The sequence below is a fragment of the Uloborus diversus genome, chromosome 1 (assembly GCF_026930045.1).
Source record: "Uloborus diversus isolate 005 chromosome 1, Udiv.v.3.1, whole genome shotgun sequence".
In the NCBI taxonomy this organism is placed as follows: Eukaryota; Metazoa; Arthropoda; class Arachnida; order Araneae; family Uloboridae; genus Uloborus; species Uloborus diversus.
Window position 1 is genome coordinate 56615057 of NC_072731.1, and position 27959 is coordinate 56643015.

Consider the following 27959-nt stretch of genomic DNA (forward strand, 5'->3'; position numbering starts at 1 on the left):
AACTTCTTGAAGTTTAGAAGAAATGGCGTTAAATCATCCTTTCGGGTCCTCAGAAATATTTTTTGATTTGCTGTTAACTAATACATTATTTATGCTTGAAACTACACTATTATAGTTTTGATGATCATCCTTTTTGTGCTTTTTGTAGGTACTCATCATCATCACCCTCATCATCATCAACAACAACGACAACAACTACCTCAGCAACAGCATCTACTACATACTTCCAGGCCGCGTCTTCATCACATGCTCACCACTGTTCGCCAGTCACCACCCCCCAACAAAGGCTCAGGTAAATTTTCAAATTTCTCCATACATTAATCTTCGAATTTGGAGATAATTTCAGTGGACTGTTGTGGAGTGTACAACCTTTTTATACAGTTTGAGGGCATGTCCAATAGATAGAGCTGCGTTTTACTGATAGATAAAATATTCAATATCATATTATACTTTAAAACCAGTCGGAAAATGTAGAGCAGAGTGAAGTAGTTAAGATTGGTTATATTTTTCAAAATGAACTAATTGGAAACTTATTTTGAGAATTACAATACCTATTGAGAGAAAAATATATTCTGTAGTAGAACTTGCATTGAAGCGGGATATTTTATTTTGCTAGTAAATTTGTTCTTTCAAATAAAATTGGAAATTAAAACTTCACCGCATTTTTTCTCCATATACTTATTTCTAGATCTAAAACTGTCTGAAATCTATATTTTACAATAAATAAAAAGCGTAGAATTTAATGATTTACCTCTTTTCATAGTTTCTTAAGTGATCGCTAGGTAGCGTATTCAAGCTCTAGAATTGCGAATAATTAGACTTTAAAGTGTTATAAAAGTTGAAAAACTTTCTTTTACGCCGTGGTAACAAATGTATGTGATTTTGTTTCCTGAAATCTAAATTTAACAATTAAATAAATAAATAAAATACAAAGGGGAAAAACTTGAAATTTAGAAGCACCATTTCGAGATTCTCTTTATCAGGCTGCTAATCTATTTTTGCTCTTCTAATCTACTGTACATAGAAATCTGCCCAATGGTCTTGATTCTGAACGATCATCAGAAATTCATACGTTAATTTAGCTATTTATTTTTTAATCCTCATATATATAATAGCGAATGATCGAGTAACGCTCCTGGGCATCACCAACAATGAAACTCGCGCGATAGGCTTGCGAGACGGCATTATTTCATTGCTGCATCACTTAAAATTCAATAATTTTATTTGGGATTAGATAATGTTTTTCGGCAGCGTTTCAGAAGCAAAGAAGTGATTGTTTTAGCAATGCAAAACTAGATCCAATAAGCAACTGCTTTACTGTTCAGGCATTGAGTAAAAATAACTTGGCGGTTCGTTTTAAGTTCAAGACATTGTGGCAATGATGAATTTAACTTTTTTCCACTCATTGTAAAACATTTCTCTCTCATATGTATTTATTTGAACAAGTCGAATTTTACGGTAAATATCTATAATAAGGAAACAATTTGCACCCGTCATACCATGACGGGCAATTTTCTAAGTTTAATATTTTTGTGGAAGAAGACTAGCGAAAATGAACGCAGTTTATCAAATATAAATTAATTCTTCTTTACTTATTTATTTATTTACATTAATCTTCTGAAACGTTTCATTTGACCATATTATGAAAAATTTACCTTAAAGTAATTGCTTAAACTTTATTCAAGCAAAATCATTTGATTGCAAATGGTAAAATTTAATTTGAAAAATAAAAAGAAAAATAAATAGACAGAAGAAAAAAGAAGAAATGAATCCGACGCCGGAGACTGCATTCTATCCTTTCCGCCCTCTTCGCTTCACTTTTCCGTCAAGCGATGCATAAGATATAACGAGCAACCGGATGATTTAAGAAGATTATAAAGTAATTCTTAGTGCGCCTGTCGAGGAAAATAAGACCGTTACAGTAATAACAAGTTACTTAGCTGCTTCGGGAAAAGGAGAGGATGATGTACCACATCGCCGTTACCATAGTAACGGCAGGAAGCTTAACTTTTCGATTGGGAAACGAGGGGTGGACAGACGGACAATACGCGCCAGATAAGGGAAAGCAGGGAGCTAAAGGACAGAGAGAATGGCTGTCCGACGCATGCAATAGTTAAGCTGTTAACAGCCGCATTAACTTTCAAGATATGACAAGTTCAAAATATTTGTGCACTTAAAAGTATTTATATTTAAGTCGAAACTGAATTATCGTTTTCCGTTGATTGTCGCTTGTTGTACTCATTATTCACGTGGAAAAGGGATGAAGGGACATTCCGCGGACAAATGGACATTTTGTCCCGCACGTACCAGCTCATATATTTCATTAAAAATTGTAATTCAAAAGGATAACGAACACAATTGTGTTTGCTAGAGAAAACACAAAAGTATCTGTGACTTTCCAAGTTTTATTCATTATCTTCTAAAATTATAACTTTTCAGTGAATTATACAAGGATTCTCTCGCGTATTTAAATGATGGCTTTTTGGTGGAATGGCTCCGAATCGGCTCTCGAGAAAAGACTGGTTGTATATTATAATTTGTTTTGTTTGAGATTATTGTACTTTCCTCTACCATTTTGTTCACACGGTGCTAAATTTTGATCTGGAACTAATGAAATTTCTTGTTACTCAAATGCTTAAAGAAAAATTAAGTTTAATAATGCAACTGTAATGCTTCTTGAGTTTTATTTCTTTTCCGGACGAAGCTCGTGTTAGCACACTTTCTTTTAAAATGCAAACCTCGTTATCGCCCCACACTCTTTAACTTGAGGGAAATGAGAAACGTTTTGATCTTTTTTTTAATCAGCAGTAATTTTTTTCGTTTTGCTTCTCTTTAATTTTTGGCCTAATAGTTACGAAACACTTAATGGGTTCTATTACAATACATTTATTTTATTCATCACTGTGTGAAATTGAAAAAGTTTTTAAGACTATATTAACATTTTTGTGGTTCATTGAAAAATCTCAAAATTTTGCACTGACATTGTTTTTTTTTTTTTTTTTTTAAATCGAACAAAATATTCTGAATAAAGACGGCACCAAGGTCAATTCTGAGAGGATGAATGATTAAATTTCTATTACATTTCATCAAACATCGTTCCAATTTAGACGATTCTTCGACTAACAAATAAGTACAGCAAAGTACTCGAAAAATGCTAGTTGCTCGAAAAACTTCTGCGTACTAGTGTCTGAGTTTTTAAAATCTTTAATGTCCAAATTCTGTAAACACTCCCCAGCTCAACAACAGCCATCATTGGGAGCTAAACATATGCCTTGGGTAGAATGATTAACCCTTACCATCAGTACATAGCAAACAATCACAAAAATGTTGATCGTTATCTAAGTAACGTTGGAAACTGAAAGATTTTCTAAAATTAAAAATGGGTTCCTTGTAACCATAAAACCCCAATAATTTTTTTTTTCAGTTTTATAATACTGAATAATATTAAAAACTATTTTACAATATTGTTGTTGATTTTTCCCTTTAAACACTGCAATTTGACAGTGTGATTAGATGGTTACTTCAGAGTCTGAAATACATATCTTTAAAGTCTAAAGCACCCATCGAAATTGTCTTAAGTTTAGACAAAATCACATACAGTTATTCTAATTAACTATGGTCCGCAGTTTCATGATTTTAATAGTGTTATCGCATCTACCGGCATAAAGTTGAAGAAAAGTTACCAAGGTACGGTATAGTTATTTAAAGTTAAGAAAAGAAAGTTATAAAAGTAAATTCAACTGCGAATTATTAATCTGGCGCAAAGTTACCCTGCCACTCAAGGCAACTTTGGATCGTGTGAGAAATGGGGTGCAAAATTATTTTAATGAAAGTAGCGAGACTTTTCAAAAAAAAAAAGAATTTTTTTTTTAAATGTTTAAAAACTCCTTATACTTATTTCATGTCATTACAAGATTTCTATCATTTATTTTTAGCATAAAATATTACAACGTAGGACGAAAGATTTCAAATTGCTGTAAATCAGTATTCAAGACTAGCTTTTAAACAGTAACTGGGCCATTCCGCAAAAATGGCGACGTTCCCATACGTGTAAACTTGTATACATATTTCATTAAAAAAAAAAAATGTGGCTCGTAAAGATACACGATAGAAGTGAAACATTTATCTTTTCTTCTTTTTTTAAACATTTTGAACTGTCACTTCAGCCGCAGGTTTGCAAGTTTTCTATCACGCCACGCTCTTTTTCCTTTTGTGCTTGACTTTGGCATATTGGCACCAAAATTGTATAATAAAGAAAATAGATTATAAACAACGAGAGAACTAAACAATGCTCGAAATTCGCTTTTTAATAGTTGCCAAAAACTGAAAAATAAATGTAGTTATGAAAATAATTTTGTTCATAAAAGTTAACAAACTAATTTCAAGGCTTAACTAAAGCAATGTCAATTCGGAACTCCAGCGCTCGAATACGCTACCTTGCGGTGATTTGCAAAACTGCAAATGCAACTAAAACACTGCCACGTTGCGTTCCACGTGTGTCTGTTGACGTAAACACAGACAGTTTGTTCTGAGTATTTATTAACGCAATCGATGAGTCTTAGTTTGCTTTCAGCTACAGAAATTAATTCGTCCCTTAGTAGTATTCTCGAGTTTCTCAAAATAATGTTAGTTTTCATTATTTCCTTAATAATTGGTGAAAGCGAAAATTCTGGATTAACGAACTTGGATAACGTTATACAAGGTAAAAAATTTTATTGTTTTGTATAAATTTGTAAGAATATGGGTTATTTTTTAATCTTAAATTAATTAAACTTACCATATTTTACAGCAGCATTTGTTGGAATGGACAGTATGCAAAATATTTTCTTGAATATATTATCGTAGAACAAAATGAATAACCGAGAAAGAATTTACTTTATTCCTTTTATTCTCAGCTGAAAGGTTTCGCCAAATTTGTTTAGGGTTATAGTTTTAGTATAGTGCGAGCAAAGTAGCCTTGGCGAGATTTCGCGTTTTTAGTTAAACCATTTTTAATTTTTATCATGAGTGGAATAAAATGGTAGTAAGATTAGAGAATTCGATAAGTGAAAAGAAATAATGGTAACTGATAAGAATAAACTGAAAAGAAAACTACCACCATATATCCGTGAGAATTTTGTTGATGATTTGCATAACATGACACAATTAAATCGTAACTCAGAAATTAGAAAAATCGAAACAGAAAATTTTTAAATTAACCGATTCGGGAATTCGAGAGAAATAACTCAGCTACAAATGGAAAACAATAAGCGCTAGCCAAGCAAGGCAAAAAAGTATCATCTTCTTTCGATACAAATTTGTAATGTCATATTGAATTTTCTAGCATTAATTGTTATTCTTGTCAGGCCACAATTATTATTTAGTTTTATCAAGAATTGATAAATATCGAATTCAACATCGTGGAAATAGCTGCTTAGAACTACGAACTACGTAGTTTGCATTAATCTTTGACGTTTAGTAATGCTTCTTGAATTCTCATTTCTTTCTACGTGGGTCAGAATATCCACAAGACTTTGAAAATTAATTTAAAAAGAATAAAGCGAAAAAATCATACGTACGAACAAAAATCACTACACTTTTAACATTTTCTTCGCTACCATGTGCGTTTGTTTTAGTTTTTAAGTCCGCCATTAGACAGTGATTTCAGTGCCCCCTATAGTTCGTTGGAGTTGCGAATTGCACTTTTAAACTGTTGATTTGTCTTGAATCATATAAATCTTCGAAAACCTGCATCATTTGAAAAGTTTAAAATCAACAAAATCTAAACATATGCTTGTTTAATTTCAGCCTTGAAATTAATTTATTACCAACTTTATATTTACTACTATTTTACATTATTTTTGGGAACCAATTCGCAACTCCAATAAACTATAGGGGGTGCTGTAGCCACTGTCTAATGGCGGATGAAAAAGGTAAAACAAACAAATGGCGTAACTTATAATTTGCTTTGACAATTAGTGAATGACAGTAATTTTTCATCGTGTTTGTAAGACGTTTTCTTTTTATTCTTCTGAAATTACATTACATCATATACTGTCTGAAGTATGTAATTTTCCCCAAAGAAAACACGTTGGAATGAAATGTTTTACCTTTTTCTTTAGTATTGTTAATCACAGCGAGATAGCGTATTCGAGCTCTGGAGTTGCGAATAAGAAGCGAAAGTATTTAAATTTTGTAATTACTATTATATTCGTATTGTTTTTGGATACAATTGAAAAACAACTACTCACTCAAATAGATTGTGGATCAGAATTTCAAAGCAGTCGCATAAAAAGTTTCACTTCAGTCAGTGGCGCCGACTCCATGGGGCCTGAGGGGGCCCGAGCCCCCTCAAAAATATTTTTGAGGGGGCAAAGCCCCCCCAATAAATCAAGAAAATTATTAATTATATTATGCTTTCTAAACTCATCCCCAAATCCCAAAGGAGTACTACAATGCACTTTATATTGAGGTTTGTTAAATGGTACAATCTTGCATTATTGTGCGGTTTACATCAACTGGACTCAGACAGGTCATTGTATTGAACAACAGTGCTTGCTTTTTTTAAACAGAGGTGAAACAAATTTTGAAAAATCAACTGAGTTTTTCAAAAAGGGACTAGACATTGAGAGATTGTGTTTATACTCGAATACGTTAGCCGATATCACTAATGAAGAAACAACTGGTCTTAAAAGACATGCGTAAATTAAATTACCTTTTTACGAAAATACTGTGAGTGTTTGTATATATTTATTTCTTTTTTTCAAAGCCAAAAAATATGTATCAGGCTCGTCGAGTTTTCGGGGTTCTAATGTTGATTATATGACTTTAAAATACTTAAAAAAAAAATTTAAAACTCACTATTTTTCATTTCAAATTTAGAAATTTTCCCGCAGTATGACCCCCTCCCCCGGTTTCTCCCTCCCTCCATTTTTTTTAAGTCGGCGTCTCTGGGAGTGCCCTTCCATTCAAGTCAAATGTCCTACCTTATATCAATGCCTAGCGCCGCACTGCACGGCTCCCCATAAAATAGAACACAAAAACTCTTGCTAAGACAAGTGACATGATTTAGTTGAACCAGAAAAATTGTAAAACAATTTTTAAATTGTTTTACTTCGAAAACGCCATGTCACATGCTGTTTGTTTGTTAAAATTATACACACCAGAAAATATGGCATTTTCAAGGTAAAAAAATCTGACCTTTATTTGGGGTGGGGGGATCTCCAAGGGATTGCATAACCCCCTAAATCCCCGGTGATGTCCGGCCCCCCCAATAATTTTTGCAAATCGGCGCCCCTGACTTCAGTAGATAATAATTATTAAGGTGATTAACAAAGGTTATGCTTAAAAAATCACAGATAAGTTTGTGATTTCAAACGAAGGAACAAAATCGTGTTTATTACCCTTTTAAATTATTATTTTGATGAGCTCTCACGTGAGGGAAAAATTGTTTGTTTTTCCGGTAGTATGATTCAATTTCAGAATTAATGAATTTTACTGAGCTGTGCATAGCTCTTCCAACTCATTTTCTAAAATGGCTGCATTGAGCATCCTACAATGGGATAGTTTCCTTTAGTCAAAAGTACTACTTTTAGTCATTGAAATGGATAGAATGAGCAAAAGAAAAAAAAGAAAAGAAAAAAATACATGGACCCAGAAAATATCTTTGTTTTCCCAACTGTTTTTCTTAAATTAATTTTTTAAAATGTCCGATTTTTCAAACAAGGCTTGATCTTGATGACGTCACAAATGATGCAATTTGCCGCATCTTTCTACTACGTTTCCACGTTATGATAATCAAGCAGCGAATTAAAATTGCACTCTACGCTTGCTATCAACTATATCGTTGCCAATACACTTGAGTAAAGATGCGAATCAAATATTTTGGACCGTGAATGGCAACACTGAATGCCATTTCATCATTTGTGATGTCATCGGCAGAAGCGTTAAACGATGAAAGAGCGCCGATTTAAGTTTTTTTTTTTTTAATATTGAACTTAAAGAAATTATTTAAAAATAGTCAGATTCTATGTTTTTAAGCATGCTCTTTCAGAAAAAAAAAAAAAACTTTTAAAATTTTGGAAACGACCCCATTGCTCCTTTTGAAGTCAAATATACTAAAAAATATGACTCGGTGCAAAATTATTAGGGTATTTTTCTTATTTCACGTTATCATATGGGATTATTGTGACGCAAATTATTTTAAAGAGTAAGTATTTTTATTTATTCATTCAGCGTATTTGGAAGCGTTAATTTAAAATACCATTTGGGTCATACGGGCAGTTTGATAAATAAATATATTGTTTTCGATTATAAATAACCAACTATTTTCAGCTTTCTTGAATTTATTTTGCTGTTTATTGAATTTTATACGCAACTGTATGCATATATACTGCCGTGAAAAGGTAAAGGGGGGGGGGGGGGGGCTCATTATCTGCATTTTTTTAAATGCATTTTTGTCTTCTATTGTACTTAAGCTTGATTGTAGCAGGTTGCTTATTTGGCTTCCCCCGAAAATAAAGCACGAAAAAAAAAACAAAAAAAAACGTGGTATTTCAGCGTTTTTCTATGGTTGATATTTAATCAAAACATGTTTATTCAAATGTATCAAAGCCTCATTTCTGCAGATACCGTCATTTGCCTTCCCACGGCAGTATGTGTACGTGCAAAATATATGTTACACTTAAAGATTTATTTTAAAATATTTTTTCAAAAGATAACTTTTTTTGTGGTTTCAAAAACTTACTATGTATTAAACTAGGAAATGGCATGACGGGTGAAAATTGCTTCTTCACTTGAGTGAAGCAGCTGCCTGTTAAGGGATATTATGATCGTTTAAATTTAGGTTCGCGTAATTTCGGGCAATTGTTTTTTTTTTTTTTTTTTTGGTAGAATCGGCGAGGTACAATAACTCTTTTTGGTGCCAAAAAGTCAGCAAAGTTTAAAAAAAAAAAAAAAAAAACATGAATCTCAGCTATTTTCTTGCAACAATAACTACGAAATTCAATAAACATTCTCAATTGTAAAGTAATTCATGTTTATAAATAATTTCATTGCTGGTGACGGCAACGCGTTACTCGATCAGTGATTTTGGCTAATATATATATATAAGGGGACATTTAATCTATTCCTGAGCAAAACTCTTTTTATTTAAACCTATGCTAACTAATTGAAGACTCCTCCATCATATATCATATTGTGAAGTTTAAAGTAGATTTGCACGTGCTTTTTTCAGTTTCATTTTTTATTTATTAATATTTACCGAAAGACACAATACAGAAAATGTTTAATATTTATTTATTACATCTCTTAATAAAGTTCTTAATAGATGAGAAAAAAAATGCAATTAATGTTTCACTTCATGATTTGATAAATAAAACTTCAAAGGTAACTTTTTTGTATGATAAACCTTTTTTTCTTCTCTCTCGCTCTATTTTAATAAAAAAAATTACTAATTGCAATGTATTAAAACAAATTGCTATTTTCAAAAAATGTCCTAAAATTTAAATATTACGCTGGTAAAAAAAAAAAAAAAAAAAAAAAAAAAATGTCCAAGCCACTGCAAAATTTATTTGTCTCTGTAATTATCTCAAGGGGTTCTCGATATTATTGACATTGGCGGCAGTTTCGGCGAAGCACAGGGCACATGCCCCCGCTTAAATCTTTAAAGAATAATTTTTCCTTGTCTACAACTTCTAAAGGCTTTTTCCCGCACGTAATTCCCCCCCCCCTCCTCTCATTTTAATAAAATAGTCAATCACTACACTTTATTTTAAAAACATTTTTAATAGCAAAATATGATTTAATAACTAATTAAACAAATAAAATATTTATTTGGTAATGTAATAAGAATGCATACCGTTTGCTTCTTACTGTCTCACGTGGTGTATTGATAAATCTTAATTTTGATCATATAGCATCTTGTTTGCTGTTATGAATATGACCTTGATTTAGTGTAAATTTGAAGTTTTCTTCTTCTTCTTTTTTTTTTTTTTGAACTAGTAATTTTCCTAGTCTTAAATATGTTTGTTTCTGTTCCCCCTACCCCACACACGAAATTTATAATATACTTCTTACGTAGTTATTTACTGCGAAGAAGAATAAATAATTATATTTTAAAAATATTTTGCTTCACTTTCCTGCTAAAAGATGGAGCTACGGGTGTCGTAAAATTTTATGTTCGTTTTTTAAATCGAATTCATTTATATGTTTAAAATATTGGCCAAATGCCTTAAACTACATTTTGTATTGCAATAAAATACATCCCGATCGTATTAAAATTACTTATGAACAAAGCAATTATGCATTTGAAGTCTTTAATAATTTTAGGGAATAAATAAAAGTCATAAGTACTTGTCAAATCTACGTTTGACAAGTACTAATAAAATTTAAATTGCTGAAAATGAATGTAATAGTTGTTTAAGCATTTCATTAAGGATGCTTTTTGCTCCCTTTTTAACAGCAGTTAACTTATCTCTTTTTTTTTCCTTCGCAGAAGGTAAATTTTTTTGTCATAAAATTCATTTTCTTCTCTTCTTTTCCTTTTTGGAATCTCGACAAACTTTTTCAATATTTTGATGCATTGAAAATGAATTTTATTTAAGTAAGAAATGTAATTTTCCATTTAAAAAAAAAGCTTATTTTTGTTGTGAAAGGAAGAAATCGGGCGAAGTAATTGGAGGAAGAAAATTTTACAGCAAAAAATGTCATCGGCAAACTGCCAGAAAAATTTACTAGAGCTTGAAAATGCTTAAATTTAGCTAGTAATTATACTGGAAGAATTTTAGCTTCTTATTTGAACTGAAAGAGGGAGCTCAACAAACTTCCCCAAACTTTATAAGTATGGCGAGGGGGGTTAAAAAACTACATTGAATTGCAAAAAAAAAAAAAAAAACAACGTATACAAACAAATTATAAACATGAAACAAAACATATTGTAATATACACTAGTAATATGCACAGAAATAACAATAAAACAATTATTTATCAAAAAAAAAAAAAAAAACAATTGGGGAAATTAAATGTTTCTAAATTTCTGGCATTTTCTATGGTAAGGCTATTTTTGGTACGTTAAATTAAGGGGTCATTGAGCACCCTCTTAAAATTTGAGTAAGAAGCTAAAACTTTTACAGCATAATACTGTTAGTAAGTCTAAAAAGTAGGGGATGTCCTGGACTCTAGCTGAAAAAAAGTTTTTTTGAACCACCCTAGGCAACACTTAACATTTTAATCACCCCTTATTCCGCAAGAAAATGATTCTTCCTCCTCTAGATATAAAACTCGATTTTATGAAAAATTTTGTCAAACCCATGAGTAAAAATGACAAAGGATTTTTGTGTTTGAAAAGTATTTTTTCCAAATTAAATGTTTCTAAATTAACAGAAGGCATTTCATTTTTGTCAGCCCACAAAAATAAGAACGCTTCTGAAGAACAATGATAACTTTGATGAAAATGTCATCAAAAAAAAAAAAAAAAAAAACTAGCTGCTTGGTTTTCTCTAAAGAAGGTATCTCAAGGATTTTTAGTCAGTCATGAAACTAAAAATACCAAATTTTTAATGAAAGACTTGTTGGAACAATATGAAACGATGAATTTCGTTGAAGATACATTTCATGCATCCTCACTTCGATTCTTTCCCTTCTAATCTTTCAATGGTGAGTGATGAGCAAGGGGAACGCTTTTAACAAGATATAACCGTATAGAAAAACGTTACCAAGGAAAACGGAATGCAAAAATGTTGGGAGATTATATCATTGCTATATTTGCATAAAGATTCAAAATGTAAGTAGATAAACATTTTAAAATTAAAGTTAAAAATGTAAGTTTTTAGCCATTTAAGGAAATTAAATTTGTCATAACTTTAAAATGGTACATGTAACAAGAATTTAGTTCATATATTTATGTTTAGCTGGCCCAACTTGACATAAATCAGCTATTTTTCTCAATGTTATAGAAAAAAAGTAAAATTTTGTCAAACAGTGTTAATTGTTTTATTATTTAACGTCTATTTATTTGTTTGTGCAGCCTGAAGATATTCTCTAAAAATTTTATTTTGAATTTATAATTGAAATAAATTAACCAGGAAAAAAAGTTATAAGCATTTTCAGGAAGGGAAAATCAATTTTAAAATCCGCATTTGAAATTGTCTGTGCCAGATATTGGTGGAATGAAGTTAGCTAAATACCTGATTTTGCAGATAACTTTTCTTTCTTGTGTGTGGCTGTGAGAGATCGTAATCTTCCAAAATGGTTCTCATCGAAATTCTTAACCACCAAACGAATAATTGTGAGTTTCATTACTACATCTCTTTGAAACTTTTCTCTAAATTTTTTGTACTTCTCTCATTGAACAGCCTTATTTTTTTAGGTTATAAAACTTTTTGAATTTTTAATCTACGTGAATCGTGAAGGAGAGCTCAAGTTATAAGCATTTGAATACTAAGTGACTGCTGTATAACACGTGTTGAGTCTAATCTTTACGTTTTTTGAAGAATGCAATTTTCGCTCAATACTGGCAACGGAAAACATGATTTTGCAAATTCTATTCAATATTGAAACATGGAATTTGGCATGTCTATCTTGTAAGTACTCGTGAGTGTAATACATCTCAGATTACATAAATAATAAACTATTTTTTTATTTATAGCCTTTTTTACCAAGAAAAGGTGATTAATTTTCGAGAAATTTCTGTATAAATTCACTTAATTTGTCATAAATCTTAAAATTACTGAAAAGTTTCATTACCTGCGACCTGTTACATTTGTTACATTTATACGTGCGAAATAATCCAAGCAAATTGTTTGTAGCTAGTTAATTAATTCTAATACAGAGTTTCTCCTGACTGGTAGTTCTCAGTAATTTTTACCGAAAAGTTACCCATTTAAAAAAAAAATATGATATTATAGTTTATTTTTAAGAAAAATACATGTTTTAGGATCTTTCTGTTCCTAAAAAAGCATTAATATTATTTCATAATATAGTTTAAAAAAAACCGGTCTGGACCTTGCCAGATAACTTAAGAGTGTTGCTTCTTTACTCAAAGTTAAACCTGACTTCAGCTGTTATTTTAGGCCATCCCACTTGAAAAACGGACAAAAATTGTGGCAGTTATAAGCATTCGAAGAGGGTATACGTTTTTGGGGATTCTCTGTATTTTTATCGACAGTGATACAAATGAAAAATCATCAGAGTTTGAGGTTGTTGTACTGTTGAAGCTACACGAAACACGCCGTACTGCTAAGTAAGAAAAGCATACCTCTAAAAGCCTGCTTTTGGTTGTAAGCCTCTTTCTAAATATTTATTTGACCTTCCTTTAATTATTAGAGGAGTAGGAACATAACTTTTATTTTAACTCAGCTAAAGCGAACATTACAATTTCATTGTAGGTCTAGTTTTAACTCTATTGTACACCTTTTAGGATAAAGAAATACTTCAAAAACGTTTGAGATTCGATATTCTTGCTTAGGAGGAATAAACGCAACAAAATTGTTTCAACAAAACTGAATCTTTTATGCATACTTTTTAATTTGATTTGCAGTATCTATGCCTTGAAATACGTAATTGGTTGTTCTTACTTAGTTGCTTTTACTTAAGTTATTATTACTTAGCCAAAAACTAACATTCTTTGCAACTATATTATAGGTCTAGTTTTAACTCTACTGTAAATCTTTTTGAATGCAGAAATTCTTCAAAAAAGTTTGAGATGCAACCTTCTTGATTATTAGGAATGTATCGCTAAAACACAACAAAATTGTTTCCAACAAAACTGATTTTTTATGCATACTTTTTCATTTCATTTGCAGTATCTATGCGTTGAAATACGTCATTTTTTTCTTCTTTAATAAAATCGTTTTTTTTTTTTTAAAAAGTACAGTAGAACCGTGATTAAGTGAAGTTATCGGGACCAGACCTGCTTCTCTTTAATGATCCGTTCATCAGAGGATCGATCATGTTTTTACCCTCACACTGAACATCGTTCATTTAAAAAAATGTAGATGATATCTCCACTCTACGAGACTTATTTTCGTACATTGAAAAATGTTTCCTTGGATTCGTTATATTCTTTCAAGGAAAAGCGAATAAAACAGTCTAAAACTTAGAAAATACACCAGAAACAGTTTAATCAAGAAATATTTTATGTAGATTTAGGTGCATAAAGTAATTATAGTTCATTTTGTGAGCTTATTCTCGATAATCGAGTGGTAAGACATGTTATTCCAAAAGTCGCAGGTTCGGTTTCTGCATGGTACAAAATTCAATAGTTAAATTTTATTCAATAATAAAAAAATTCAACTGATCTGTCGTCAAAAAAATTTCAAAACTCATAAACAAACTAGTATGTTGTGCCCATCACGAAACTTTCTTCTATATTTTTCTTTTTTTTTCTGATCCCTCCCCATGCTTGACGAGGAAGCAATATTACCAACAAAAACAAAATTACACATGCAAAAACTTGACGACCATCCCAATGTCTGAATTATTGCAAAAGCAAAGCAAAGAGCGAAAATTGAAAGTTATTTTCAAAGCCTTGCTTGAATTAATTACAAATATTTTATTTGTTAACAAACATAAGATGGCAACAGTTAAAAATTTTAAATCATTGAGATAATATTTCCTATCATTTCCATCCAATTAAAATCACGAGAAATACGCAGACGACAATCTATTACGATTTATCTTTCTTATTGTTGCATTAATAAAAATATTTTTTATTCGCAAAAAAAAAAAAAAAAAAATCAACACCTCTTGGAGCGATCGGCGTCAAAATTGAACCAAAGCCTGTTTACAAATGGATTCACATATATTCCAAATTTCAACCAGAACGTAGCATTACTTCTTGAGATAGGGCACTCAAAATGGAAAAAAAAAGAACGGGTGATTGCGCTACCCCCTTTTTAGCTGTTGACACAAAAATAAAATCAGTTCTTATACCCACTAAGGGCTACTTGCCGATAAATTTTTCTTTCATTCCGTTCATTATTTCTTGAGATACAGCAGTCACAATTGACGACAAAAAACGTTCTATAGCTCAACCCCCGTTTGAGTTATTGACACCAAAATTGAATCAGCACCTGTTCCTGTTAATACCAACATATGGACCAAATTTTGTTTAATTCCGCCAGTTACTTCCTGAGGAATAGCAAGCACGCGTAACTCGAAAAACGTCCCATTGCTCCACCCCCCTTGGAGGAATTCGCGCCAAAAACTAATGGGCACAAGTTCACATAGGGGCACATATGTGTACTAAATTTCGTTCGATTTCATGCGGTAGTTTTTGTTGCAGAGCAGCCACAAGAAACTGGTCACACACAGACGTGACACACATACATACACACACACACACACACATACATACACACACACACACACAGACAGACAGACATTTTCCAAAAATGGTCGAAATGGACTCAGCACACCTCAAAACGTTCGAATCCGTCAAAATTCGAAAATTTGCACGAATCCAATACTTTCTTCTATATATTAGATATAGAAGAAAGTAAAAATAAGCGAAAAAAAAAAAAAAAAAACTCTGAATACGTCTTATAAAACATTTTGAAGGAGTAAATAAAGCAAAATATGATTTTGAATGGGTAAATAGGAAGCAATATCAAAAGATATTTTTTAAAAAAAATACGAAATTAAAAGAGACAGAGATAACTATATAGAATAAATGTCATCCTTCAAAAGAACGACCTTTCATTGTTTTCGGAGATCGTACTGCAACATCCAGTTTAAGGAGTCTGTCTTTTTAATTCGTTTGTTCATGAACGACAAATCCCTACTGCCAGGAGATAGAAAATTTTAACTCTGGCTAGATTTAAACATCAACACATTTACGATATTACTACTAACTAGAGACGGGCAAAGTTGTTCTTTTTAAATATCCGTTCATCAAAGGAAAGTTAATTTTTTTAACCCGTACATTGAACTCCTTCGTTTGAACGACTTCGCTCATTTGAAAAGAAAAAAAAATGCAGGTTATCTCTCTGCGACAGCTACTCACGTACATTGAAAATATTTCATTGTTTCAGTAATATTTTTCAAAAGAAACACCAATAAAAAAAATCCAATTAATTTATCCAATAAAAAAATGATAAATTAAATTGATGTGTCGGGAAATTTGCAAAATTGATAATTAAAAAAAAATATTGAATATCGTCCTATAAAACATCTTTAATGTTAAAAAATAGAAATAATAAAGAACAAAATATGAAATTACATGAAATAGTACAATAATTTAAAATAGAAATATTGTATCTTCTAGTGCTCAAAGGTGAAAATAAAACAGATACGATTTTTAATGTGCAAAAAATGAAAGTAGTATAAAAATATATAAGTAAATCAATAAATAAATGAAGAGATTAAATGAGTGAGAGAGAACTATAAAATGAATATCATCGTTCAAAAGAACAGTCGTTCATTTTTGAGACATTGAAATTCGAAATGCGCCGTTTATTTCAGCAGTCGGTCTAGGAAACTCGTGCGTTCATGAACGACAAAGCCCTGCTACTAAATATCATCTTTTAAATTACATTATTGTAGGTATAAATAATATGTTCAAAAACTGACACTAGCACAAAGTGTAATGCAAATTTAACTGGGCATAATAGTATAGAAAACTTTAATCTCTACTGTGTTATTTTTAATGCAGCTTATTTATATTTTTTCGTCTTAGTTTTGATTAATAAATATATAGTTAATATTAATTACTTAATAAAACATTACTCCACTTTCACATTCAATCGCTCATGAAATTTATAGCATTTTAAAAACTAGATTTATTTACAGTGCTGCAAAACTTTTTCTGAAAACGATTGATAGTTGTTTTAGCATTTCATACAAAGAAGCAATTTTTTACAGTAGCTTATTAAACAGAAGTTAAAATATCATTTTTCTTTCATCGTAGAAGGCAATTTTTCTTGTCACAAAATACTTTTTATTTCTTTTCTTTTATTTTTTTTACTAGTGGTATCCGCACGGCTTTGCCCGTAATAGAAAATTAAAAGATCTTTTGGTTCGCCTGTATATTTACAAATAATGTATGGTGAATTTTCTCGCCAAATGGCTTGTGCCTATGTTACGGCTCCGCATTATGATAATTTCATAATTTACTCGTCCATCTTATGATAATTTTGTTCTTAAAATTGGAACAGAAAAAGATCCTCATCGAATTTTCGAAAAATTGCTTCCAGGTGCACACCTCTATACTACAAACTAACTTTGTGCCTAATTTCATGAAAATCGGCCGAACGGTCTAGGCGCTATGCGCGTCACAGAGATCCTGACAGACAGAGATTCGGACAGAGAGAGAGATCCTGACAGACAGAGAAAGATCCGGACAGAGAGACTTTGAGCTTTATTATTAGTAAAGAAGAGGATAATCAAGACAAACTTTTAAAACATTTTGATGAATTGAAAATAAATTTAATGATCGGTCAAGAAAAGTTTGTAAAAAATTTAAGGTAAGTTAAAAAAAAATCAATTATCGGTTAAGAAAAAATTTAAAAACTAGCCTTATTTACAACGCTTCTAAAATTTGGTGGTTGAAATGTATGGACAATTCGGGTGCATACAGTTGGAAAACTGCCTCTGGATGCCTTGAAATGATCACGTTACTTGCCACAAAAATTTAATTTTGAGAATTTATCATCGGTTAAACGATGTTCTGGTTAAATGAGCTTCAAAAAAAAAAAAAAAAAAAAAAAAAAAGAAGTTCTACTGTATTTAAAAGGCATTTCCGAAGTACACACAGTTTACCCAATTTCTTATGTACTTGCTGTCAACTGTTGGGTTGTCTTGCTGAAAATTCAAAGTCAAAACAAATCAAACACGAAAACAAGTCTTCCGAATTCAAAAGTATATTTAGGAAATGAGTTAAAAATAAAAAATACAACAGAGAGAAAGAATCAAAAATATACAAAGAGCTAAACGTATTCAAAAGTTACATAAACCTTTTCTCACATTCAAAGTTTATACACTTAATGGCTTATAGTTCATTTGTGTGGTGGATTTTTTAAAAATTTTAGTGCTACTATTAGTCTTATATTCATGGATTACTTTATTAAAAATATAAACATTATTCTTTAAACTCCTACAATATTGATATTCCCTACGTTTGACGAGCAAAGAAGCGTTTTGTTGTCTTGGCCAGTTTGGCGAAATTTTTTGAAAATGAGCTGTGAAGAGACCTATTTGGGAAAAGTGCCACACTTATCACTCTCATGCGAGCTTTTTTTAGCTTTTGTGTTTTGTACAAAAGTACATATTTTTCCGCTGAAAATTATCCTTTCATCTTAATACAATAATATTTTCCAAATCAAAGCTTGGAAAATATTTATGTGTTGGGATACATTAAGAATTAATAAGATTAAGAATAACAAGATTAAGAATTTGGATTGTAAAAGTATTTTTTTAACTAGCTTATTTTAGTATGGCTTTCAATCAAGTTTCAAAAATCTTGGAGCGACTTTTAACGTTCGTGAAAGCAAATCATAATATTATATACTTCCAAATTGTTGTTGCATTTTTTTACCAACAAATTAAAACCACAATTTATCGTTGATCGTAATTTAAAGCATTCATTTAGTTCCATTTTTTTATTCAAAAGAGAGACAGTAATTAAGAGCTAAAAAAAGTGAAAGCATAAAATGTCATGTTTTGCTTTTACACGATTATTTGTTCTGTAAAGCAGGGGCGTTCACCAAGGAGTGAGAGGAGGTCATGGCACAGACTGTGTCGTTAAAGTTTTTAAGGGAACGTTTTTATGATAATTTTTCATCTTTTATGGGGCGGGGGGGGGGGGGGGTCGTTCTTAAGGGCTTTGTAATATTGTGGGAGGAGGGAGCACCATCGCTCTTTGAAAGAGGATCACCCCTGTGGCAGAGTACTGTATTCTACGTGGAGGGAGGAGACGGAATAATCTAATAATTACTTCTAAAATTCCTGTCATATTGTAGGTTTTGATTAGTTCTACTAAAAGCTGAAAAACCTGCTACGATTTAACTAAATAGTACTAGCCTCTAGTGCTTTACGTCAGTTTTTTGAGAGACTCTTTTTAAAACACATGCATAGCATTCACCTTTACGTATATATAGGAATTGATGTAGACCATTAGAAGCTCTTTCGAACAATGGAATCACTTTGCATCACGGGTTAAAACTTGATATTATAACAATATAAATGACGACGGTTCAACTGTTCCAGTAATTGCTTTCACAACCATTAGCATAATCATCTGTTTCTTATCGACTCAAAATCCATTATGAAATAAATTACATAATATAATCCTACCATGAATAAAGAGAACAATTCCTCATTAAAAATAGAGAAATATCTCTGAAGGTTTCCCCTGAACTTTGTGCAATCATTCTGTACTTTCTGAAATAGATTTAAACTCTTGTCTTTTTTTTTTAAACATAATAATGCGATACACGTATTGTTGCATTTTTAGCGTTTGCTAATTTTTATGGAAAATATTTTGAGAAAGCACTACATGGTGCATTTACTTTCGGTATTTTGACTTTTTGCTAGTCATGTATTTCCCAAACGTGTGTTTAAAGCGTTTTTTTTTTTTTTTTTTTTGGTTAAACACAACATGAATGGTGTAATAGCGACAATAATTAAAATAATTAGCTATCGAAAGAGGAAATTGGGATATTTTTTGAGGCAACATTTATTTGACCACACGCCCTAGTATCGAGACATAAGGTCTTAAAAGTTTGCTAAAACTTTAAGAAAAGATCCAAATTTAAAGACTTAGCGAGAAATTAAAGGTATTACAGGGATTTTACCGCATTCATGTGGCAGGACATCTCTCTGCAAAGGGTGTGAAGGATGTCTCCCATCAAATCTCGCTAAGTTTGGCGACCTATCTTAAAATTTCTGATGACTTTAAAACCTTATATTTCTATAACTGGGAGTCGAGGGCAAATCATTCATGCGTTACGATAACGCTATGCTCTTTTGATTACTACTCATTTAGGTTTTTTTCATTAGAACACTATTGTATGTATTCCTGGTTAAAGTAAAAACCTACCGTTTTGCGTTCACAGAGACTTTTTTTCTCTGTTATCCTCCTGATGCATGTAAAACTCTAAATTGTAACTGGTTAAAATCTTCAAGCAATCTCTTTCCGTCAGTGTCTGCAATAAGGAAAATTAAAAAAAAAAGCCAAAAAGGATTATCAAACTAAAAAAAAAAATGCTTTATTGTCGATATAAGAACATACTAAACCACATTTGAAAAACTCAAAAGCATTATTAAAAATTCCATATTACTCCAAATCAACCTCACATTCGGAGCACTGATAAATCGGTATATATATATTTTTTAAGTCACTCCTGCGCACAGTTTGGGCACATATGTGCAACATATGCAGCACTAGAGATACATCCTCCATCCGATCCTTAGCTGTTATGATAAGGACACCGGATTCCTACTAATAATGCCAATGGCGATATATCGCCATTGGCAAACTAGCGATCTATTGCCAAGTGTCCGATAAATCATAACACCGCTTGAGTTTTCATCGAAATTATGAATGATCCCCCCCCCCCCCAAAGTGTTAAAGACACCCTTTGAAACATCCGAATGCAACCAAAACGGGAGGTGCACTTCTAGACCCTAGCAAGAGTGTACGTACCAAATTTCAAGTTTTTAGGACATACCGTTTTTGAGTTATGCGAGATACATACACACATACGCACATACATACGTAAATACAGACGTCACGAGAAAACGCGTAGTAATTAATTCGGGGATCGTCAAAATGGATATTTCGAATGTTTATACGTTCTTAGGCATGTATCCACGTATGGTCGGGTTGAAAAAAAATTCAATATTCATTCGGACACCAGCAGAATGGAAATTTAGGCAGAATTTTGAGTGAAAATATTTTCGCGAATATAATACTTCCTTACTTCGTAAAAGGAAGTAAAAAGAGTTGCAAAAGATTTTATTTTTGATTAAAAAAAGCAAACTTGTTTATTTAGGTGTAATTTTATGTATTTTTAATGTATTTGAGTTTTCTTTCTGTATGATATTTTTAAAGTTTCGGCAACGAGAAAAAAAAGAAAGAAATTCGAGGTGATGCATTCTGATCCCCCCCCCCCGAAAGAATGAGTTGCAAGCGACTTGTTTTTGAAAAAAAGTGATTGATTTTGATGCGCAATTTAAAATTTCTTTTTCACTAAAAATTTATTTTTGTTAATATGTAAAAGCTAATGTATTTTGACAATCCACGAAAAACGGTTATTTTGTCACACCCGTGCTCATATATTTAATAAAAAATAAGAATTTAAACGAGTAATGAACAAAAGCTTGTTCATTACCTTTTAAAATTATTACTTTCAAACGTGCGGGACAAATTGGTGACTTTTTCGTGGAATGGCCCTATGCATAATTTCTTACAACGGTTGAAATTATTATTTATCAACAGATGAGATGTGTTTTTTTATTCGAACCTTATCTTCCAAAATCTACACTTTGTTAATCATTGCTATATTAATAGAGCAAAAAACTAACTAATTCATACATAAAATTACAAAAAGTTAACTTTAGATGTCCTGCAAGTGACGCGTGCAAATAAAGTAAGTTTTAACAGACAAAATTATGTAATAAAAAATTAACTGTGTCAGGAGTATCTTTGTACCAAATGCAAACATTTAAAAATGTGGTCACTCTTGTTTAGATAAAATTTTAAGATATGTAACAAAATATTGTTGAAATTAGAGTGATTGTTCATCACGTGACGGTTGGAATGACCATTAGCTGCTTTTATTCTATAAAAATGTGCTGTTTCTTTATTTGTGTATGTATTAACTTTTTATATATTCGGATTTGAAATTATATGTAGGGAGAAATATTTTCAAAAAGACATGTTTTTTTGTTTGAAATCAGTTTTCAATTTTAAAAAGATGTTTTTGACATGATTTGCAAGCTTAGCTAATTGAGAAAATATTGATTTGATGCTGGAAAATCAATGTTGGTATAACGGAAAAGTAGACATATTCAGTTTTAGACGGAACTTCTTGTTTCCTCGATTTCATTAACGTGATAAGTTTTGAAACATGTGCATCAACGGTAATTTTTATTTTAATATTCCCGAAAAGTTTAACTACAAAAACAATGGCCCGTAGTAAAATTTTTATAATCCATTCGCCAACGCAATTTAATAAAACGTGATTTATCTCTCCTTCGGTATTTTTTAGATGTATTTCATAGTTTTAGTGGAAATGGGGCTAGTGACAGATATATTTACTCTATCTCGTTCACGAGCTTTACCGAAGATAATTCTTTTTGGCGCCGAAATTATAAGCTGTACTTGTTCTCGACATGCCAGCAATTTCAAATCTGGAGTCTTAATTCAGAGTCTTAAACGTTCCTTCTTTTGAACACATTTGTGCTGATTTTGAGCCCAACTTAAAAGCTTCTTCTGTCAACGCAGGCTTTCTCTTAATATCGCTTAATTTTATATGAATGCGCTCATCCGATCAAAATTGGCATTAATTAAAGTAAATCGCATTAAGTGCGGATTAAAATTTTAGAAGATTAAATTGCAGATTAAGTGTTGCAGATAAAATGTAGAAGTTCTTATAAATAAAACATATTAATGCCCATTTTCTTATATTTTTCTGTTGAATGTAATTTTTTACTTCTCGTTTTTTATTCTCTTCAAAACAAAAATGCGAATGAATTCACATATGTACCATTATTAGCAAAACTATGAGAATAGAGTTTAGTGAACATTTTTACACTGAAGTACATTTGCGTCTGTTAAGGACCTTCGAAACATTTGGCGACAAGTCGGAAATCGAGATAACCGAAACTGAGACATCAAGAGACGATCATAAAAAGATCGTTGTAAATTACAACGATATTTTCATTTTGTAATAAAGCTTATTTAGGACTGAGTTCTATTTAGGTACTGCAGCGAAGTATTATTTACATGTGCTAGTTTGTTAGTTATCATGTCATTTGACTATGGGCTCTCCAATACTTTCAAACAGTACATATCAAGTCCCTCAAAGCTGGGCTTTCTTCGAGAGGTGCTGCAGCCATGTTTTACCCAATATCACATAAATTACCCCGAGGTGAGGCATACAATAATGGTATAAATGGGACCGAAGACAATTGTAATCAGTCAAAAGTCTAAAATTTCCCTCTAAGTTCGTAATCTTTCACTATGCTAGAATAACTCTTCAAAAGTGCATACAATTTTTAAATTTTTCTAATTCTAATGAAGAAAAAAAAATCTTAGCAATTTCACAGGGATTTTCAAAACTTTCCAGAAACTTCGCGATAAGCAGCAAATTGAGGCCCCCGAAGCTGTAGTAGGGGAATTTGGGGCAAAGTGAAATAATAAAATATTTACTCTGTTTTTTCCACAACCTACTTGGTAATATTTTAACTATGTAGTAACCCATGTAGCTGCTCCAGTTGAGAAAACTATTTCACTGAAGTATAACAACAGAAGCTATGTTTAAAAATTGATACTGGTATTGTAATATTTTGTTGTAAATAAAAATTTATTTTTGTTACTATAAAATTATTAAGTTGTTTTAATAACATTTTGTTAAAGAAATTAACATTTTGTCAAATACCTATTTTATTATTCAATTAATATTAATTTAAAATTTATTTTAAATGTTTTGTAGCCAAATGCATACCGGGCAAAGTGATTGGGACAAAGTAAAATAGTTCATTTCGTTTATTTTTTCAATTGTATATAAAATCACTTAAGTATTCATCTACTAATTAATTAATTTGCATTCCTTCATTTAAAAATTCATTTATGTATTCATTCATTCACCTATTTTCTTATTCATTACTATTTTATTCACTCAATAATTAATTCTCATATATTAATCAATTAAGTTACTTATTTATTCGTTTACTGCTTCACTATCTATTCATTTATGATTTTAGTTACCCATTCATTCGACCAAAAAAATATTTTTATTAATCAGATAGAGAATGCTTCCTTAGAAAAATATTTAATTTTTCACTTTTCCCCGTGGAAAAAGAAAAGAAGTGAAAAAATTTCACCTTTTTTTTTGAAGGCACAAATCGACTGCCAAAAATAAAAAATAATGTTTCAATGTAAGTTTAATAGTAAAATACATTGTTATTTCTTAATGAACTGTAATTTTCAAAACAAATTTCGAATTTGTTCATTTTAAAAAAGGAAAGTTATCTTAACTATTTCACTTTGCCCACATTCCCCTACTATTGTAAAGTGACTATTCTGCTGCAATGCATGTTCTTTAAATTTAGTCCGTGTTTAGTCTGTAGCAATGAATGTCTAGCAATCATTGAAACAGAATAACCTTTCAAGGGTAGGGTACAAACTAGGTACTAATTATTTCCTACTATTTTCATTTTATACTACTGTGGGGGAGAAAGTGCCGCAAAATCTCTGCCTAAAGTAAAAACAATGCTTTTGTTTTAAATTTCCTTAGCAGCTCCTTATGAACACTTACTTCTTACGACCTAAAAATGGAACATCAATCGCGAACATTTCCGTTGAAACGTCAACTTTCTCGTCCCCCTCATCAACTGCGGAAAGACCCTCGGTTCAACTAAGACGATCATAATACGTAACTCGGATTTATATGTCATTTACGCCTATTTATTTATGTGCCGCTAAATGATTTAAGGGTCTGCCAGACCCCCATAAATATATCCTCCAGTTGAATCCGAAAAGCATTCTCAAACGCATGCCCAAAATGGCAACTAAAACCCTTATGGATATGGTGTGAAATGGTTTTCCGGTTATAATGGCTTCTTCTTTCTTACGGCGAGTTTCATTTATTGATTGATTGGGCGATAAAAGAACAATGCTTCTTTTAAAAAATGGCCATCTTCTGTAAGGAAATCATTGTTTTTATATCTACATTTATTTTATACTGGTCCGCTTTATGAGTATGTTCTTAAATTGAGTGATTCTCCTGACGTAAGGGATGGCCATTTTCCCCAGTCTGAGATCCACCATGTATTTTACATGATGGCCACAAAAGTAGATGCCATCTGATGATAGTCACTGTTCCCATTCCTTTGGTGATATGGTAAGTGATTTTTTATTTCATGGCAAAAGTACCAGCTTTCCTTTTTTGAGTGTTGATCTCGGTTGAACTGTTCCGTTTGAAGTTTTCTCAGTCTTGTGGGAATCGGGGATTTCTTAAGATAAAAATCAAATACGATGATATCTACATGTAATGTGGGAGTTTGAGAGTTTTTTTTCAAGTAATTTTAAATAGTTAATTTTAGCTCAAGTGGACAATTATAATGAAATAGCACCCTTGAGAGAATTGGTTGTTTAAGTTCTTTCTTTTTTTTTTTTTTTTGGCTAAGTGCCTAACATTAGTCCGAATAAAATTTTATAAATAGTCCCATGAAATATTAGATTTTGAATTGAATACTGGTTTTACTATTCAAAACCATAGAAAACGTAATAACTTTAATAGAACAAGAAACTGCAAAAATTATTTTTACTGTTTTAACTTCTGATGTTTGTAGTACTTTCTAAGCTTTCGTGTAAAGAATGAAAATGGTCAACTCAAAAAGGCTCATGTAATCTAAACTGGCTTCATATGCATTCCACCCTTCCTGTCTTTTTGTCAGTGAACCGGTTATTATAGGTAAATACATTTTTACAACTCTAATGCTTATTCACACGCATTTTTAGTAGTATTATAAAGCGCCTCAGAACTCGATCGTAACAACCAATGTCTTCCTATTGAACAGATTGTATGAAAATGATTGAATGATGTGCAAAAGGTTAATTTGTACTGAAGAATTTAGGATGTTTAGAGCATTAAAAGAAAGAATTAACATTAATTTTGTTTAGTGAACTATTAAAATAATGGTGACTCAGTTTGCTGCACTAAAGATTGAAAACTTGCAATGGTACCCGCTTGCCATGTATAGTGTTTAGATATGTCTGACTGTGGATGGAAAGGTTCTGGGCTCGAATCCCAGCTTGGGCTTGGATGCACTTTCTCTCTCCTGTACTACATTGTTGTGGAGTTGGAGGGAAAAACAATTGGATAGATTACTTCATCTTCGTGTTGTAGGCCCTAAGTTAATATAGGGACTGGAATAGTATCTGCCTTAGAATTTGAATTGTAGTTCACGGAAGGATGAACTCATGTCCACTCTATTTCCGGGCTCTAGTTGGCATATCATTGCGCTTTGTTCCTTGAATGCTATATGGTAGTGAAGTTTAAAATCAATTTCTAAATTTGAAACAAATGGTTGTGAAATCATTTGCTTCGTTTAGTTGCTCAAACTTTCGAATACTGGATATCATGTTACAATCTCTTGAGTACGATATTTTACATGATTTAATTAAGTTTTTTTTTCCATAATAGTACACTCGTCTCGTCATTGTATTCAGAGATAGAAAGGAATTTGATACGAAGTTTGGGTAAAAAATTTTTTATTTAGTGTAATGTTAAATTTTTGACATAATCTGTCAGGGAGAAAGTGATTTCAATCTTTAATGGAGTCACCATTAAATGACAGCAGTGTCATTTTTCTCGAGTTTTCCGTAGTTCATGAAACGACCTGTTGACAAGTACGGCAGTTACAAATGCAGTTGCTGAATTGAATGTAGATATTTTTTTAGCTGACGGTTCTTATTTTATTCAGTGGTTCAATATCAAATCCATAATAAATAACGAAAATGAAGTTAAAAAATGAGGAAATATTAATTCTGGAATGCTGTCATCAAACGTGATTGAAGTACACATACCATTAAAGATTCATCTTAATAAGGAATGCTATTTCTCTAAAATAGCATCCTAATAAGGATGCTTGCTATTATGTTGTTTCAAATATTGCTGGTACAGGGTTCTTGCAAAACAGTACAATTTGTTCAATATGACTTTGCCAAAATCTTTGTAATTTTAAAGCTTCGTTTTTTCAATCGTAAATTCAAATTTTTGCAATCTTTTATTCGGTAAAGATTGCGTTTTTTCTCTTGCCGTTTTGGAGAAGGGTCTGTTTTATGACATTGGAATGGTCTTAGAGTTTATCGACACGTGCTCCGCTGGAACTCGAAAGTCGGCATAAATTTGCCACCGAAATCAACTGAGGAAGTTTATTTTCCCAGCTGACCCGAAACAGATTTTCAAAAACCCGTTACATTTTCCAGCCAATCTTCGTTCGGCCAGTGGTCCATCCCCGCGGGAACTGGAAAAATATGAAAAGCGCGTGGTTCCTTGTTGCGAATCCTCGTCCTGAGAGGGCCACCATTTACAAGTGGCATTACCTTCGGCCTGGAGTGGCGGGGGAGGCCTATAATGCTGTCTTCCTGCATCCCAATTGCAGCGGCCTGGCGGAAGAAATATTGCCCCACCACTAAAGCACATCTGGGGTGAGAGAAACGTAGCCCGATTTGCGTCATCCAGGATTTGCAGAAGGCCTGGACGCGTGGCAGGCCATAACTCACAGTCCCGATAAGGAAACATTAGGCCCGCATTTCAATGATCCCTCCCTCTTCCTTTGACCTCCTCTCATTTTCTGGACTCTTTTTTGAAGACAAAAGATTTTCTCTCGTTCTCTCCTGAAGGTGAGATCTTACTCTTACCGTTTTAGTCTCTCTCGGATGATGCCGTTTTTGTTTTCGCTCTAAAGGTGAACTTTCCTTTTTTTTTTCGTTCCTCCTTCCTCCGCTCTCCGGCGACTTCCCCTTTTCCTCTGGAGTTTTATGAAAGGGATTACGCACGCCGGATGTCCATCTCTTATTGCCGCCTGAGTCTGTGTTGGCGCACTTCTTCTTCGTGTCTTCCTAATTGCCCTGAAAATATAGTCGTCTTTTGTGAAAATATGTTTTGACGAAAGGGATGGTGAACATTCTTTTGTCGTTGACCATTAAAATCTTGGACTTCATATTGAATCTCTAATTTCTAGTCCTTGTCAGCTGCATTTTTGCATTTGTTTTAAGAAAGTAAAACTTTTGGTCAAATTGCACTTTTGAA

The 27959-nt window shown here is 32.0% G+C and overlaps 1 protein-coding gene across 1 annotated transcript in view; it reads left to right on the forward strand.

Annotated features, from left to right (window-relative positions):
• Positions 1-215: 215 nt before the first annotated feature.
• Positions 216-27959, forward strand: part of LOC129229818 (POU domain protein 2-like) — a 673124-nt gene continuing 645380 nt past the window's right edge. The window contains exon 1 of the mRNA XM_054864195.1: positions 216-292. Coding sequence (XP_054720170.1) covers positions 247-292 — 46 coding nt within the window. The 5' untranslated portion in view covers positions 216-246. The remainder of the gene's footprint in view (positions 293-27959) is intronic.